The following is a 15,921-nucleotide window of genomic DNA, read 5'->3' on the forward strand; positions in this document are numbered from 1 at the left end:
AGCAGTGAGGGGTAGGAGCGTGTGTGTGTGTGGGGGGGTGGAGGGTAGGGGCTGCTTCTAGCTGACAGCTGGAGGTCCTGGTGGGGGGGGCGGGCTGCAGGTGAGAGGCCAGGCCACCGCCAGGTGCAGGGGTCCCCTGAGGCCAGACCGGGGCTCCGGGCATCTCGCATTGAGAAGCGAGCCAGTGAACCCACGGAGGATTCCCGTCTGTCCACTCCTGAGTCTGGATTCACACACCAGACCCTGCGAAAAGCTCACATTTTCCCAGCTTTTTCTCACCCAGAATCACTTCCTTTGTTTAGAGGAGGGGGTGGGGGAGGAGACGGAGGGCGAGGAGGGAGGGGCCCGCGGGTGCTGCCGCCGCCCCCGCCCCCTCCCGGTGTGCAGAGCCGGGTTGTCACTCAGCTCCCGAGCCGGGGGCGACGGAGGCGCCGGCGCCCGAGTGGAGTCCCAGCCAGCGACCATCCCCCTGGACCTGACAGGCTGGCCCTGGATCGTGCAGGCATCCCCGGAGCGGGCGGCTGCCGAAGGCGTCGAGCGGGGAGGGCGCTCGGACACAGCCCTTCAGGTGGCTAGGAGCTCTGCCAGCCCTGGTGACCTTGGGTAAGTCTGTGCCTCGCCTCCGTGACTCCGCAATGAGGATGCAGGAGAGGGCCGAGAGGGGCGACCAGAACGCCCTTTGGGGCAGGAGCGGGGGAGAGTCGCTGGCCTGGGAGGGTCCCTGGAGCGGGACCAGATGCTGCTGAGAGGTGGGAGCCAGCCGCGGCTGGGGTGGGTGGCGCCAGGCACGTGTGCGCACCGGCGGGCAAAGGGGCGTCTGCGCCGCGATCTGAGGCTGGGCTCGGTCGGTCCTCCAGCCCCGCGCCTGCCAGCCGCGTCCCAGGTGCGACATAGGGGTGCTACCTCTTTAAAAGCGCCCGGGGCTGAGCCTCCGCCACACCATGTGATTGCTTGAAAGGCCGGGCTGGGAGAGCTGCGGCGGGAGCCCGAGGACGATGAGCCGCCGTGCGCGGTGCCTGGAGCCCAGCCCTGCCCGGCGCGGCCCCGCAGCACTGCGCGCCGCCAGGTGCCCAGAACTTTGGGCACTGCCTCCGGGACCCCCTGGTGGCCGGCGGGCGGGATGGTGAGCTCCTTGGGGCCTCTTCTGCGGGCTGGGTGGGCAGAGCAAGGCACAGGGACCCCCGTGGGGGGTGTGTGCCAGCCAGGAGCTGCCTCACACCTGATAAAAAAGCTAATGGAGGAGTGAGCACTGCTATTTTAAGTTTTTGAATGGAACCTCTGGGGATGATAAAGAGAGGGGACAAAGATTAGGCAGAGAAAGGGCCAGGGAGGGTTCCCTCCAGCCTGGGCAGGCACTCTATGTATATGCCACTTGGGGTAACACTCCAGAGGACAGCGGAGTTTCTTAGCTGGTGGGGCTCCCCCTGCAGCTCCCAGGCAGGCCTCCCCAGCCCAGGCTTCTGTGACCACAGGTGCCTGCCTCCTGACCTTTGGTGCCTGGCTGCTGATGTGCCTGGCCTGCGCCTGCCATGCCGCCCTCCATCTCGGCCTTCCAGGCCGCCTACATTGGCATCGAGGTGCTCATCGCCCTGGTCTCTGTGCCCGGGAACGTGCTGGTGATCTGGGCAGTGAAGGTGAACCAGGCTCTGCGGGATGCCACCTTCTGCTTCATCGTCTCGCTGGCGGTGGCTGATGTGGCCGTGGGCGCTCTGGTCATTCCACTCGCCATCCTCATCAACATTGGGCCACGGACCTACTTCCACACCTGCCTCATGGTCGCCTGCCCTGTCCTCATCCTCACCCAGAGCTCCATCCTGGCCCTGTTGGCAATCGCCGTGGACCGCTACCTCCGGGTCAAGATCCCCCTCCGGTGAGTCCAGAGCCGCTGAAGGGACCCGTGGTGCCCCACCCTGCGCCCCAGGCTGGGTGGCTTGAGAGAGGATAAAAGGTAGAGCAGAAGACCCCATGGAAGCCAGAGAGTCCCTGGGCCATTGTGCCCCAGCCCTCACTCTGCCTTCCTATCCCCTCTACAGTGCTGAGCCTCAGTGGAAGTGGGGGTGGGGAGGGGGCTGAGTAGTGGGAGGAATTGGAACCTGGGAGTGCCCAGGACCCCAGAGCCGAGGCTGAGGCTGCTGCTGCTTCTCCTGAGCTGCTTCTCCTGATGTGGCCAGGGAAGCCCAGGCTGCCTGTCCAGCCTGGGGTGGGGGATTGGAGGGTGCCACCAAGACGATCACAGTGAGCACTGGGTGAGAATAAACCAAGCTCCCATGTGGGGATGGGGAAGGGTCCAAGCAGATGGCTAGAGTGGGGTGAAGGTGTCAGGATGGTGGCCTCCCAGGGATAAGAGAGCTGCTTCTCCAGCTAGAGACCCCGACAGGCTTCCTGCACACACTCTTTAGCTCTCGTGTTTCTGGCTCTGCGGCAGCCAGCTCCACCCTCCTCGGCTGTCCCATGGAAGCCTAGCGGTCTGATCACCTCTGCCCAACTTCCACTCACGGGATCTCGGTTGCAGGCAGGAGTGTGGGGAGATGCTGGTGCCTGGTCTTGAAGCCCCCATTCTGTGGCTAAGCTCTGTGTGACTTTGCCGGTCACTGCTGAAGAGCTGACGCTGGGTCCAGGCAGTGCCAGGGTGGGTGGCCTGAGAGTGGCGGTCCTCAGGCAGGCGTCCCGTCCACGCTGGGGCCTGCCAGGCCGCAATCTCGTCACCAGGCAGTGCCTGGGCTACCAAGTGCCAGTGAATGCCTGGGCTCACGGCCAGTCTCTTGCCAGCCCCGCTGGGACACTCTCGGGAGGCCCGCTGGTCACCAACAGATTCCCTTTCTACCGGGTCTGGTCTGGTCACCAACAGATTCCCTTTCTACTGGGGAGCTCCGGCCAGCTCTGGCACCTGCCATCCCCAGAGTAGCTTCCATAGCTGGGACACGGGGCTTCTGGCCTCACTTGGCAACTTCCCCGGGCAGGCCTAGGCACCCACATTTCTCCCGGGTGTGTAACATTTGCGCACGTTTACCTTTTCAAAGCTTTTCTTCGTGCAACATTTTTTCCCCTATCCTCCTCACGAGCCTCTAAGGGAGGTGGAGTAGGAGCTGGTAAAGGAGAAACTTTGGAAAGACCCAGGGGGTCTCCCGAAGCCGGGTGGGAGCACAGCCTAGATTCCACTGCCCACCTTCCTTCCTGACTCTCCCTGGCCCCGCGCCGATATGAAACGCCAGTCCCCATGTGTACCTCCCTCACAGCCTCCCTGTTCCCAGGGGAGGTGGGTGAAAACTGCTGCTCAGGGGACAGGGGGAGGGAGAGAAGGAGGCCTTGTAGCCACCCGTGGGCGTGGCTGTGGAGGTGCCTTCCTGCTGCCATTCGTCCCAGGCCGTGGCTGGGCTGTGCAGAGGAAGCCAGTCTCAGCCCATTAGGGCCGCCTGGGCCTCCCAGCCGGGCCATTCTAGCAAAGTGTTGCCACATTAGGAAACTCACTCAGATATGCAGATGTAGGAGGGCTGCTCGAGAAATCCTGTTTGCTGAGCGGGTGCCAAGGTGAACCCAAGGCCTGATCCTGATGTGACAGAGGTCACAGGCCTGCAGCATGTGCCCGACTTGCCCTGTGGGAGTGGGGGTGGGGGTGGCTGAGGCGGCAGGACCGCAGGCTCCGTCTTCCAGGAGGCAGCTGTGGTTGCTCCTTGCTCCAGCCTCCAGGAGCTGGGAGTCTTGGGGAGTTGCCTTTTGAGGGCCAAGGCAGGGGGGGTGCCTAGAGACAAAGAATACGGGCCTGGGCTCAAATCCTTGCTGTGAGTTCCTAGCTGTGTGCCCTTGGGGAAGCCACTTTTTCACCTTGTGAAGCTTCAATTTCCTCATCTACAAAAGGGAACATTAGTAAAAGTACCTTCTTTGGGCACCTGGGTGGCACAGTTGGTGAAGCATCTGCCTTTGGCTCAGGTCATGATCAGAGGGTCCTAGGATCGAGCCCCCACATTGCCCATTTCTCCCTCTCTCCTGCTTGTGCTCGCTCATTAGTAAATAAATAAAATCCTTAAAACTATAAAATGATAAACATCATTTAAAAAATAGTAGTACCTTCTTCCTAAAATGATGGGAAGAAGATAATAAACTCTTATATATGAAACACTTAGCATGATATGATGCACTTAGTATTACCTACAAGCCATAAGCGGTATGTTTATGTGTGTAGCTTTATTAACATTATTAACATCTGGCTCAAAGTGGGTGTGAACAAGCCAGCCCGGGCGCCGCACCCCACGCACACTTGCGCACTCCTGCAGCCACGCACATGCCCTCCCGCCAACATGCGCATGTGTGCACACACACACCACGCACACGCACATGCACACTGCATTTCCAGGGAGGTTTCAAAATACTGCTACGTTATATTTATACATGTCTCTTCCTCCTTGGTGGCTTGTCCGTGTGTTCAAGGCAGTGACCTGAGCAGCCGGTGCATGTTGTCCATTTCTGCAAATTCTCCAGAACGCCTAGCTCAGTGTCTGGCACAAGGCAGACACTCAGTAAATGTCGATTGAGTTGGATGAGTTTTCAGAGCTAACTGGCTTGAGCCTCCATCAGGCCTTCCAGATGCCTGACCTCTAACCTCCTTGCTGGGAACCTCCCCTGCATTCTCCTTCAGGGATCTGACCATAGCTGCCCCAACAGCTCAGGCCGTTCCTTTGGAGCCACGCCCCAGCAGTGCCTGGGAGGTCCTGCTGCTGGACAGGAGTCCCCTCAGGGAGAGAAAGGCAGCTGGGGTCTAGCTCCTAAGGCCAGGATCCTGGAGCCTGGGTTGATGGGCTGGGTCACTCCAGACCATGCCCCATCCCTTCCCCGTCCCCCTACAGGAGAAAGAGGATGAGTAAGAGTCAGCAGTCTGCTGGGCCTGGGAGAATATCTCTCAGCCGAAGGTCCCCCTGCACTGGGCTTGCTGCCCTGACGAGCCAGATGGAGGCAGATGCCGCGGACACTGGGGAGTACTAGTGCCTGAGCGCTGGGGAGGCTTCTGTGGGGTGGCTGGGTGACAGAAGCGAGCCTGGGCCCCTCACCAAGCAAAGTGTGGTTTGGTCAGCCAACCACAAATTTTATTTCATTCCATTTGGCACAATGCCAAGAGAGAAAAAAGCTTCACATCACATAGTATGATCGAGTTACCAAAAAAAAAAAAAAAGAAGAAGAAAGAAAGAAGAGCGAGCTCAAACTGTTGATTCATCAATAACGTGTGGTCATTTTCATGTGTTTTGTATCTGATTTGCATAGCACCTCTGCATGGCTGGTAATCTAAACCCTGTTCCCCCAGAGCTCCTACTTCTAGGGAATCTCCAGTGTTGATCCACCACCCCTCACCCTGAATTTCTTTGGCGGCCCTATGACTCCAGGGGCTGGTTATGGGGTGGGGTGCCAACAGGGGGCTCCCCGACCAAAGCCCTGTCTGTGGGAAGGAGCCCTGAGCCAGGGCTGTCTCTGGCCAGAGAGGCTGGGGTGGCGTGAAAGGGTGGTAGGCTTCTGGGAGTCAGAAAACCTTGAGTTTGAGCCTTGCTCTGTTACTACCTAGCTGTGCATCCTTGGCTGAAATATTCAACCTCTCTGAGCCCCACCCTCACCTCATCCGTTAGGTGATGGGACTAGATCTGAGGCCTCTGAGCGTCCTTTCAATTCTAACTCTGTGGTTCTTCCTTATCACCACTCGGGCTGGTGTGGTGCTGAGATCATGCAAGGGGTGTGTTGGGTTGAATTTTCTAGTTCCCAGGGGTTCTGAGTCAGGCACAGTGCTACGTGTTTTTGTTTGTTTGTTTGTTTGTTTTTTACATGGTTCATCGTATTTAGTGTTCTGGCCTCTCACTCGCAGACAGCATTGCTATCCCCATTCTGTAGACATTTCTGTAGATACACTGAAGTCTGAGGGCCAGGGGAGTTCAGTGATTTGCCCAAACATCTTGTCAGGAGCAGAGACAGGATTTGGATCTGGGCTTGTCTAACAGACGTCTCTGAGCGGTGAGCCTGCAGGTATCTTGAATCAGACCCACAAAGCTGTGGGATTTATGGAGGACTTTCCTCAAGGCTGCCAGTGGGGTGATTTTTCTCCTCTGATCTTTGCCAGTGGACTCTGCACTCGGCTCGGCCGTGCTGGGTGCCTCCCTCTCAGATTTCCTCACCTTCCCTCCAGTGGGCAGTGGAGCCCCAGGCCGGCCTACCTCTGCCCATAGCTGGAGGCCTGCCCAACTGGGCCGCTGACCCTGGAGAGCCCAGCAGAAAGTGCTGGAGGCCAGCATGCTGGGGCAGGGGAGAAATCTGGTAGATTAGGACCCGTTTGCTGTTAGGAATCAAGTCAGCCTTTCCCACAGTGGTGAGCCTGGGTCTTTTTTGATAACCAGAGTGTCTCCTGTGCTAGTACTCCAGGAGTTAGCGCTGCTTGGAAGCAGGGGAATGGCCACCATGCCTTCTAGAGAAGCCTTTGGCCAAGGGTCATGGGGTGGAATCTTGGAGGCCGTGCCCTGACACTTGATATTTATTTCTCAGCATGAATGGAATCCATGCTCATGGAGAAAATGTTGAAAAATGTAGGGAAGAAGAAAGATGGTAAAGTCACCAGTAATTCTACCACCTACAGATAACTGGTGTTAACATTTTGGTGTTCCAGAAAATTTTTCCACATGTATCTCCATATATATCTGTATCTCTAAATATATATATATATATATATATATATATATATATATATATATATATATATATAAAATTTTACATGGTAGAGAGCATGTGTGGCTTTCTATTCCACTTTATTTACTTGCTGTATTGTAAGTATTTCCCTATGTCAATAAGAGCAGTTTTGTAAGAATTTTATGAGGGTAAAATATTGGATTGTCCTTTCATTCATCTTGTAGGTCTCAGCTAACACAGTCCCGCCTCCGGGAGGATGTCTCTGCCCCCCTCTCCCTCTGGACCGGGCCAGCCTCCTCTGTTAGGTACTCAGGCTGCCTCTACTTCTCCCCGGTCGCTCATGGTCTAGGTGGTTTTCCTGAGCTTGCTAAACAGCAAGAGGGCCAGGACCCCATCTGTGTATGTATCCCTTGTGCCTGGCCCAGAGTAGGCATGCCAGACACATGTTTTGAATAAATGAAGTTTATGTTTTATTTATTCATTCTTACATTTTTGGCTGTTTGGATTGTTACTGATTTTGTATTATTGCAATTAACTCTACAAGGGTGCTCACAATTCCCATCATTTGTGCGGTCAGGGCCAAGTCCAGAGCCCTGGGTGTGCATCAGGAATTTTAAATGGGGTTAAATATTTCCCGTCTTTACTCCACCTCTCCCCACTCCTCCGGCCCACCTCCACGGACACTGCGGATCCCCAGAGTGTGTCTGATACTCCTCTGCCCATTTGCTCTTCCGGGCTAGGCAGGGCAGGACTGGCGGGCCCGGCCGCCTTCTCATTGCCTCGTCTCGATTCCCGGAGGCCTGGACATCCTGTTTCTTTGCCTCTTGGTGAGGAGAGCAGTCCTCTGGGGAGAGGCTCGGAACGTGGCACTTCCTAGTTGGCCCTATTTGGCAGGGTGGGTACAGAGCAGAGAGGAAGGAGGACGGAGACATCCTTGGGCTACATGAATTACCTCTTCAGCCTCAGCCCCCTTGCTCCAGACCAGAGGAGGCTGCCAGCTGCTGTAGAACAAAGAAGGGGCTGGTGGGTCGTGGTGGGATGGGGGAGGAAGAGGAGGCGGGGGGAGGGGAGGCCTTGGCACTCAAGCGGCCTTGGAGATACCAGCTTGGGGGTAGGCAGGGAGGTGGAGGCAGCTGGCAAAGGCCTTCTGTGAGCCCAGAGAAGAGGAGAAGAGGCACCTTCTCCGGCATTGCTCCTCACCCTGGGGGTTTTGCCCCTAGTAGAGGCAGAAGGTCAGAGAGATGGTGACTTCCACAGACCTATTTCATAAACTGACATTGAGCTCCTGCTGTGTCCCAGGCACTTTGCAGGCTTTGCACCTGCAGACACAAAGATGAGCGGGCTGGTCCGGGCTCTGCTCCATCTGGAGGCTCTTAGCCACTGTCAACATTGTGGATTCCTGCAGGGCAAGGTGGCCGAGGACAAACTCCCAACCTGCCTGTGGTGGGACTGGGGGTGTCGGGAGAGACTCCCTTGAGAAGATGCCATCTGAGCAGAACCTTAGAGGAGAGGGGCTACGTCGGGCAGCCATCAGAACATTCACACAGAGGAAATACTTAGAGCAAAGGTCCTAGGGAAGGAATGTACCTGAAGGGTTTGGGGACTGGCAAGGAGGTCTGCGCAGCTGGGGTGGAGTGAGACCGCTGGAGAATGGTCCAAGACAGGACTGGAGAGATAATGATCTCCTGGCTTGGAGGCTGCTGGAAGGACACTGGCTTTTATTCCGAGGGAGATGGGAGCCATTGCAGGGTTTAAAGCAAAGAAGCCACATGATTTGACTTAGGTTTTAAAGGCTTCTCCTACTGCTGTGTTGAGAAGGCACTGTACGGGAAAGCAGGGGTCTCATTACTGCAGTAATGGCTCAAGGGAGAGGGAAGTGGCCTGAATCAGAATGGCGCCCAGCAGGTGGTGAAAAGTGGTTCGTTCTGGCTGTGCATTTTCAAATTTTACTTTTTATTGAGGTAAAATGTTTATATAGTGAAATGCTTAAGTCTTAAGCGTATAGCTTGATACACTCTTGCATGTAGGTGTATCTATGTAGCCAGCGCCCCATCAGTATTTGCAACCTTTTCAGCACTCCGGAAGGTTCCCTTGGGTCCCTCCCATATCCTCGGAAAGGTCACCGCTATTCGGACCTTCATTCCCATGGACTCATTTTGCCTGATCTTGAACTTCTACAAAGGGAATCCAGTAGTATGTTCTCGTTTGTGTCTGGCTTCTGAAGCTTAAAATTACATCTGAGATTCATCACTGTTATTGAACAAAACAGTAGGGCTTTTTCTGTTGTTTGTTGGATGGCTTGTGGTTTTTCTTCTCATTGCTAGAATTCCATTGTATGAATGTACGATGATTTGTTCACATTCTGGATGTATTTTGAAGAGCCAAGGAATTTGCTTATGGACTAGATGTTTGATGGGGGAGAAAGAAGAGTCAAGCATGACCAGACTTTCAGTCCTAAGTCACTGGCAGGATGGCATTATCTGAGGTGGGAAGGGCTGCTGGGCGGTACGGGTTTTGTGAGCAATGGGGTTCAGATTCAGACACATTGAGTTTGGGGTGTCTGTCGAATAGCTCTGGAATGTTGAGCGGGAGGTTGGATGCATATGCAAGGATGGAGTTCGGATGAGAGATGCAGGCTGGGGATATAAACGTGAGAACCATTGCAGGTCGATGGTGTATGCGTCTCCAAGGAACCCTGATGAGATCTTCAGAAGCAAAGTACACATCGGGAAGAGACGAGGCCCGAGCACTGAGAGGCAGACGTAAGAGGAAAACCTAGAGCCCCGAGTGAGTGCTTGGAAAGTATGTCAAGGAGAAGCGAGGAATTGGCTGCTGCAGATGGCTGCCCATGGGTCCAGGGAGATGAGGCCTGAGAATTACCAGTGGATTTGGCAAGAGCAATGTCATGGAGTGGTGGGAGCAGAGAGCCTGGATCGAGACGGCTCCAGAGAGAAGAGGAAGGAATGGAAGGCAGTTAACGTAGGTTACTCTTTTGAAGAATTTTGTTATGAAGGGAATAAAGCAACGGGGCAGAAGCCACTGGGAGAAGTGGGAACTGGGTCCTTTGTTTTGTGCTGTTTTCTAAGATTGGAGGGACATTAGGACATTTGTGTGTTGATGACTAACCATCCAGCGGAGACCGCAAAACTAACATTGGAGCCAAGGAGAGGATTTTGGGGTTGATGGCTTTGGTTTGGCCGGCAGGGTCGGGGACCCACACAGAGGGGCCGCCTTAGAGACGCTCGGAGGTCGTCTATCAGGCAGGAAGTCAGTATGTGGGTGCAGATGCCCGGAGGTGAAGCTCTCTTCTGCGTGTTTCAGCTTTCTCCCGGAAGTGGGAAGCAAGGTCGCCGGCTGGGAGGGAGGAGGCGGGAGGAGGTGGGAGGAGGCGGGAGGGAGAGTAGCAAGTGTGGAATAATTTTCTGGAAGTGGGGGAGGAGGGACGAGACTCGGGAAGTGGACTATAATCGGGGGCGGCATGAAGGGATGAATCTGAGGGGAGAGTCCAGCGGCATGGCTGTGTGCTTATCACAGCCTGATGCAGGCTTGGGAGAAGGTGGAGAGTTCATTCCTGCATCGCACAGAAGGGCCAGATTCTGGCCCAGGCATTAGGTGTCTCATCACGGTCATGGTCAAGGAGTGGGCCCCAGTCCCCGGGGCTTAGGAACTGGTGGAGGGAGTGAGCCAGCACACCGATAAGCGATAAGCGAGAGGTGGCTACAATCATAACTTGAGGAGAATTCAAGGAACGTGACCATCGTGCTCTTCTCTGCGGCTGACTCTGGTGTCCCCAAACCCTGAGTCAGTGTCCAAGGAAACCCACAGGTGCCTGAGGACTTAGGTAGAGCCGTGTAGGCCCTGTGGTTCATGGTCAAGAGTTTGGATTTTATTCTAAGTGCGCAATGAAGCCACTGAGTGCTTTCAGCAGGGAATGACATAATCTCAATTACATTTTTAAAGGTCACAATTCGCCAACAAAATATTAGCAAATCAAATCCAGTGATAGATAAAAAGGATAATACATCACAACCAAACAGGGTTTATTGCATTCTTGCAAGGGTGGTATAACATTGAAAAAGCTAAATCAGTGTATTCAGCACATTAACATGAAAAGGTCACTCTGCCTGCTGTGTGGGGGATGGGTTGGAGGGGGCAAGAGAAGACTGGAAGAGCTCATGGTTATAGGCGGGGTTAGGGGCAGGCAGGGAGCCCAGGAGGCAGTGGAGATGGAAGGAACTGGAAAGAGTTAGGGTGTGTGAGAGTTAGAACCAAATGGTAATGGACAGGGTGTGCAAGGCAGGAGAAGGAGTCAATTGTGGCTGCCACGTTTATGATTGAAGCCATTGGGTAGATGGTGATGCCGATTCTGGAGAGAGGGTGTGGAAGGAAGAAACTGGAAGGAGATTCAGACCCTAGTAGGTACTCAGGTCCTCTGGTCATCTTCTTCCTGTGCTCGTTTCTCAGCTTCCGCTCCTTCACGGAGTCCAGGACCTGGGCCCTTTCCCCCCACCCCCGACAGCCTTGAGGAAGGGGCCGCTCAAATATCCAGCCAGCTTCCTGGGTGGCTCCAGCTGCTGCATCTACTATCTTCCCACCTTGCTTCTTAGGAGGCTGTTGGCTTTCTTAGGCTGGAATGACCGTAACAAGGACGTGTGGCTTTGGGCTTCCTAAATCTTCCAGAAGGAGACAGCAGAATTGGGGATTCTTCTTTCCTGCCAGGCTCCATTCAGAACGAGACGCAATGGCTTTGGGGATAGCTGAGGCCCCCAAGTCTCTGCCCATCCTTGGTGTCCCTCGGTGGCACTGTCCCCGGACTCTCTGTGTCCCTCCAGAACCTCGTTTCCCACCCGCCTTGCTGCAACCCACCCGGCCTGGCACTGTGGATTGTGCTGATCCCCTGTGTGGTGGCCGTCCCTCCTCCACCCTAGAACAGGGTCCCCCTGCAGAGCCACGGTGGAGTGCTGAGCAGTGCAGTTTCCACCAAGGCAGCAGAAGGGACAGTTGGTCAGGAAACAGTGAACCAGTGTCAGCTCTGGCCCCGCCCTGATGGGCAGAGCAGGGGGCACCTGGGCTGCTCAGAGAAGCCCCGTCTGTCCTTCCACGAAGAAGCCTTGTGCAGCAGAGACTGCTTTGCGGGGCAGTTGGCACAGTGGGCACAGGCACCCAAGACCAGACCTCACGGCAGGCAGCCTGACCTCAGACGCCTCCAGGCTCCAATACTCCCCTCTCTGCGCTGAGGAGGGGCCCAGACTACAGCAAGACAAGAGCTTCTTCTCAGTTCTTTTTTTGCCTGTCCCCGCAGAACCAGGAGCTCCGAGGCACACCCACCCAGCTGGAATGGGAACTCACCAGGCAATGATTCTCTGGCGGGCACAAGAGGGGGTCTGTTTGCAAAAATCTACCCCAGATATCTTAATGATCCCCTTCTCAGGCAGGCGTCTCTCGCCCTGCTTCACGCAGATACATCAGTGGAATGAAGGGTGACAGCAGTGTCCCCAGGCCGATGGTGCCGGCACGGAGGGCTCTGCCACTGTGGAGCGCTTACTTAACCTTTCTGAGCTTCCATTTGCTCTTCTGCCAAAGAGGCTTCTTAATACTTCCTCCCAGTGGTCATCAGGAGGCCTAGAGATGAGCTGGGTTAAGACTGGCGCATAGCAGGCACTCAGGGAGCCGGGGGGGCGTTTCCTATTGTCCAATAATCCTGACTCGATTTCCATCTACAGCTCCGTGTTATGCGACTGCTGGGGTCCCACCGGGCTCAGGTCCGTGTCAAATGGGTGCCGCTGCCAGTGAGGGCAGGGCGTGGTTCTCTCCTTCGGTCTTGCTCATTGTATCCCAGTACCTAACACATGCACCCCTGTCTCCTGGTAGGCGGCTGAGTCAGTGTCTGTCCCGGGAAAGAATGAGGGAATGCTCGCTGGCACGGAGGGAGGAGGCCTCTGTGGGCCAGATGGAGTGGCCGGCTCGGAAGAAGTCATTCGGATCTTTCATGTTCATCCACAGAGGGCAGAGGCAGGTAGTGGAGCATGAAGTGTTATTTCATGAAAACATTCCCGAGAGATCAGAGGTTTGGGGGGGGCCGGGGTGCGGAGGGGTGAAAGGTCTCACCCGAGCTTCCCTGGCATGTTGCAGGGAGAATCCTGGTGTCTGGACCCAGCCTGGCTCCCTCTGGTCTCCGTGCTTCTGTTTCTATGAGGGAGGGTGTGAGCAGCCTCTCCCGAGCCTTCCTTGTCCTCCCGAGGGGCCTGGCATCCATCCATCAGATGGAGCTGAAGCAAGGGCTCCCCTGGGGGGTGGCGGCTCCATAACTGCTCTGCGGGGGCGGGGAGCATTCAGAGTGTTTGGGGACTCTCAGTGCCCAGCAGACACCACCAAGGGGTAAACACAGCTCCCAACCCCCACGTCCTGGGCTCCCAGGGCTGCCTTGATGACAGTGGCCCAGGGGGGCTGGGAAGAGACACAGACACCATTCAGAGCGGCTGTGTCAGGTCCCAGGGGGGCGGGGGGGGGGGCGCTTACAGTCTGGGAGTGAGCCAGCCAGGGCTGGGGAGGCTCTTAGCGAGGTGTGTGCGTGCATTCACACGTGCACATCTGGGTGTGTGCTTGTGAGTGAGTGTATGTGTGTGCGTGTATGTAGAGGGTTACAGCTTTTTCTTTTTCTTTTTCTTTTTGTAAATAAAAAAATAATATCCTGGAGGGTCTCTCCCCAAACCCCACCTGGCTCTCCCTCTCTGAGGCCCAGACAAGTGTCCCAGCACAGCTGGTCTCCTATAGTGTTTGTGGCTCCCCCAAACCCCAGTCCTCATGCCCCATCCCCCACCCATTATGGGTTCAAGTCAACAAGTGTTTTCTGACAACACGGATCCCGTCCTCAAGGGCCCAGACCCACAGTCTGCTCAGCTTTTGTGTGGTGAGACATGGTTTACCAGCTGCCACGTAGCAAGAGGCCTGAGCCGACTAGGCCTGCACCCAAGCACACAAAGCCAAGGTCCCTCCCCCAGCCAGGATGCTCAGACCCACACCGCCTTGTACCTGGGCTCAAACCCACTTTCCCTGTCTCGAGGCCAGTCACTTCTTACCCTGTGCATCCTCGGAGGGGAGAAGAAGGATAAACAAAGAGGGCTTAACATGTAAGACCACGACTTAAACACACACACACACACACACACACACCCCAGAAAGCTATTTTCTTCTCTTCTCTTGTCTACTTCTTCTTTAATGCTCAGCTCAGATGAGACCTCCTCCAGGAAGCCTTCTTTGATCTGCCTTCATGTTCTTACAGTTCCTCAAGGGCTTCAAACACAGCTCTTGTCAAATTGCGTGGAGGTAATCTCCCTCACTTGCCAGTGAGCAGTTTATGTGTGTGTGTGTGCATATGGGTTGGGAGGGGGGAGCCAAGCCTATTCCTCCCTGTTCTGTAATGCCCAGTGTGCTTTCTGCCCATTTTTGATATCCGACGACTGGTGCAGTGAATCAGTAAATGAATGGTAATAGTAGCAAGTGATTCTTGAGCACCTAATATGTGCTAGGCCTTGTGCTAAATGCTTTATATGGACTCCCTTTATTTAGAGTGTGCGCGAGAGGCAGGTGCAGAGGGAGAGGGACTGGGCTCTCTTGTTGAAATCTATGCACAATTTTATGAAGAGGTGCTAACAGTGTTTGCTGTCAGTAGTAAAGTATAGTCCTAATGTCCGCAGTTTCTGAGAAGCTGAGGTTCAGCAAGGTTGGACAATGTGAGTTCAGGCACATAATGGCTAAGTAGAACCAGAATTGCTGAGTTAACATCCGAATGGATGAGTGAAAAGATCTGTATTTGAGCCCGGACTCCAACATTTATTCTGGGTGATTTGGGGCAAATCATGGCCCTCTTTGGGTCTCAGTTTTCCCATCTATAAAATGGGCCTAATTCCAGTCCCAACTGCAAGGAGTTCTCTGGGAGGCAGTGTTCTTGTTCTTAGAATGGGACAGGAGGACGGCTTCACTGTTTGGGGATCCGTTGGTTCTGGGGAGTATGTGGGGGAGGGAGGAGTTTCTGTGACCCTCAGCCCCAGCCCAAGTTTGCTCTCTGGCCTGTAGTTCCAAGTGCTGCTCGAGGGGTGGCCTGGCGGCCTGGCATGGAGGTAGCAGAAGGAGCCGATGTGTTCTGCGGGGCTGCAGGTGCGTGAGGGGAGCAGAGACCCAAGGGCCAGATGGAGCTGCCACGAGGAAGCGGGGAGGGTCAGGAAGTGGGTGCTGCCACAGGCCTGGCAGGGGAGCCAAGTTTGCCTTGGGAGCTGATGTTTAAAGAGAAAGCTCTTCCCTCTCGGGTGTCAGCCCGTGCTGTCTACCACCTGCTGGAGCTGTCAACAGCTCCCAGCTCCAGCCCGCTCCCCGGGCAGGAGCATGAGGGTGGCAGAATGGAGGCTGCATCCCATCAAGACTCCCTGGGGCCACCGAGGTGGGGAGGTGTGCCTTGAGGTTGGCGGGGAAGGACTTGACAGTGACTTGTGTCTGCAGGCTGGTGCGGGGCTTTCACGCCTCAGTGACGGGGCAGTCCCCCGGGGGGTGGGGGGTTACTGTTCATGCTCGAGAGTTCCCCGGGGTGGGGGGCGTTACCTGCACAGGAGATGGTGTCTGCTCCCGCTGCTGGACTCATGTAGGCAAGGAAGGGCTTCTCTGCGCCCCACTCTTCCTGTTGGAACGTGGCCCGCGCCAGAGCTCAGTCCACAGGCAAGCCTTGAAGAAAAAAAAATGTTCCAGCAAAACACCTGTGAGGAGAATCCAGGCCAGGGAGCCTTCTCCCAAACCAGAGGAGGCTGGGGGAGACGTGATTTCCCCATCTGGCCAGCAGAGAGGGAGGCTGGTGGCTGGGAACCAGGAGGCCAGATCTCGGGGCCTGGTCTGGCACTGGGACAAACAACCTCCCCTCACCCCACGGGACCTGCATCTCCACTGGTAGAGAGCTCACGGCCCCCTGCTTCCCCGCCAGGCTGGCCATACTGGTCTCCCAGTCTGGCCTCTGCTACTTCCGTAATCTGACCTTAGCCAAACTCTGAGCCTCACTTGCTACGAATGAAAATGGAACAGTAACCAGTGCACAAGATTGGCTGTTGTTAGACAAGAAAAGGGACGATTAAGCCCAGCATCTCCCTGCAGGATCATGGGGCTCGTTTTTCCCTTTCCTGCTGTTTGGTGGGAGGGAGGGAGATGGATGGATAATGGTGTGTGTGTGTGGTTGTGTGTGTGTGTGTGTGTGTGTGTGTGTGTGTGTGTTTCTCCGTCCACAGT

At 55.5% G+C, this 15,921-nt stretch overlaps 1 protein-coding gene across 3 annotated transcripts in view; it reads left to right on the top strand.

The window, feature by feature from the left end:
• The first annotated feature begins 361 nt into the window (after positions 1-361).
• ADORA1 (adenosine A1 receptor) overlaps positions 362-15,921 on the top strand; it is a 31,409-nt gene continuing 15,849 nt past the window's right edge. Inside the window, exons 1-2 of one of the 3 annotated variants that reach the window (XM_032318802.1) lie at positions 362-603; positions 1,473-1,870. In XM_032318802.1, the coding sequence (XP_032174693.1) occupies positions 1,530-1,870 (341 nt within the window). In that variant the 5' untranslated portion in view covers positions 362-603; positions 1,473-1,529. The other 2 variants (XM_032318801.1, XM_032318803.1) reach the window with 2 other exon arrangements.

Source organism: Mustela erminea, chromosome 17, assembly GCF_009829155.1.
Source record: "Mustela erminea isolate mMusErm1 chromosome 17, mMusErm1.Pri, whole genome shotgun sequence".
Lineage (NCBI taxonomy): Eukaryota > Metazoa > Chordata > Mammalia > Carnivora > Mustelidae > Mustela > Mustela erminea.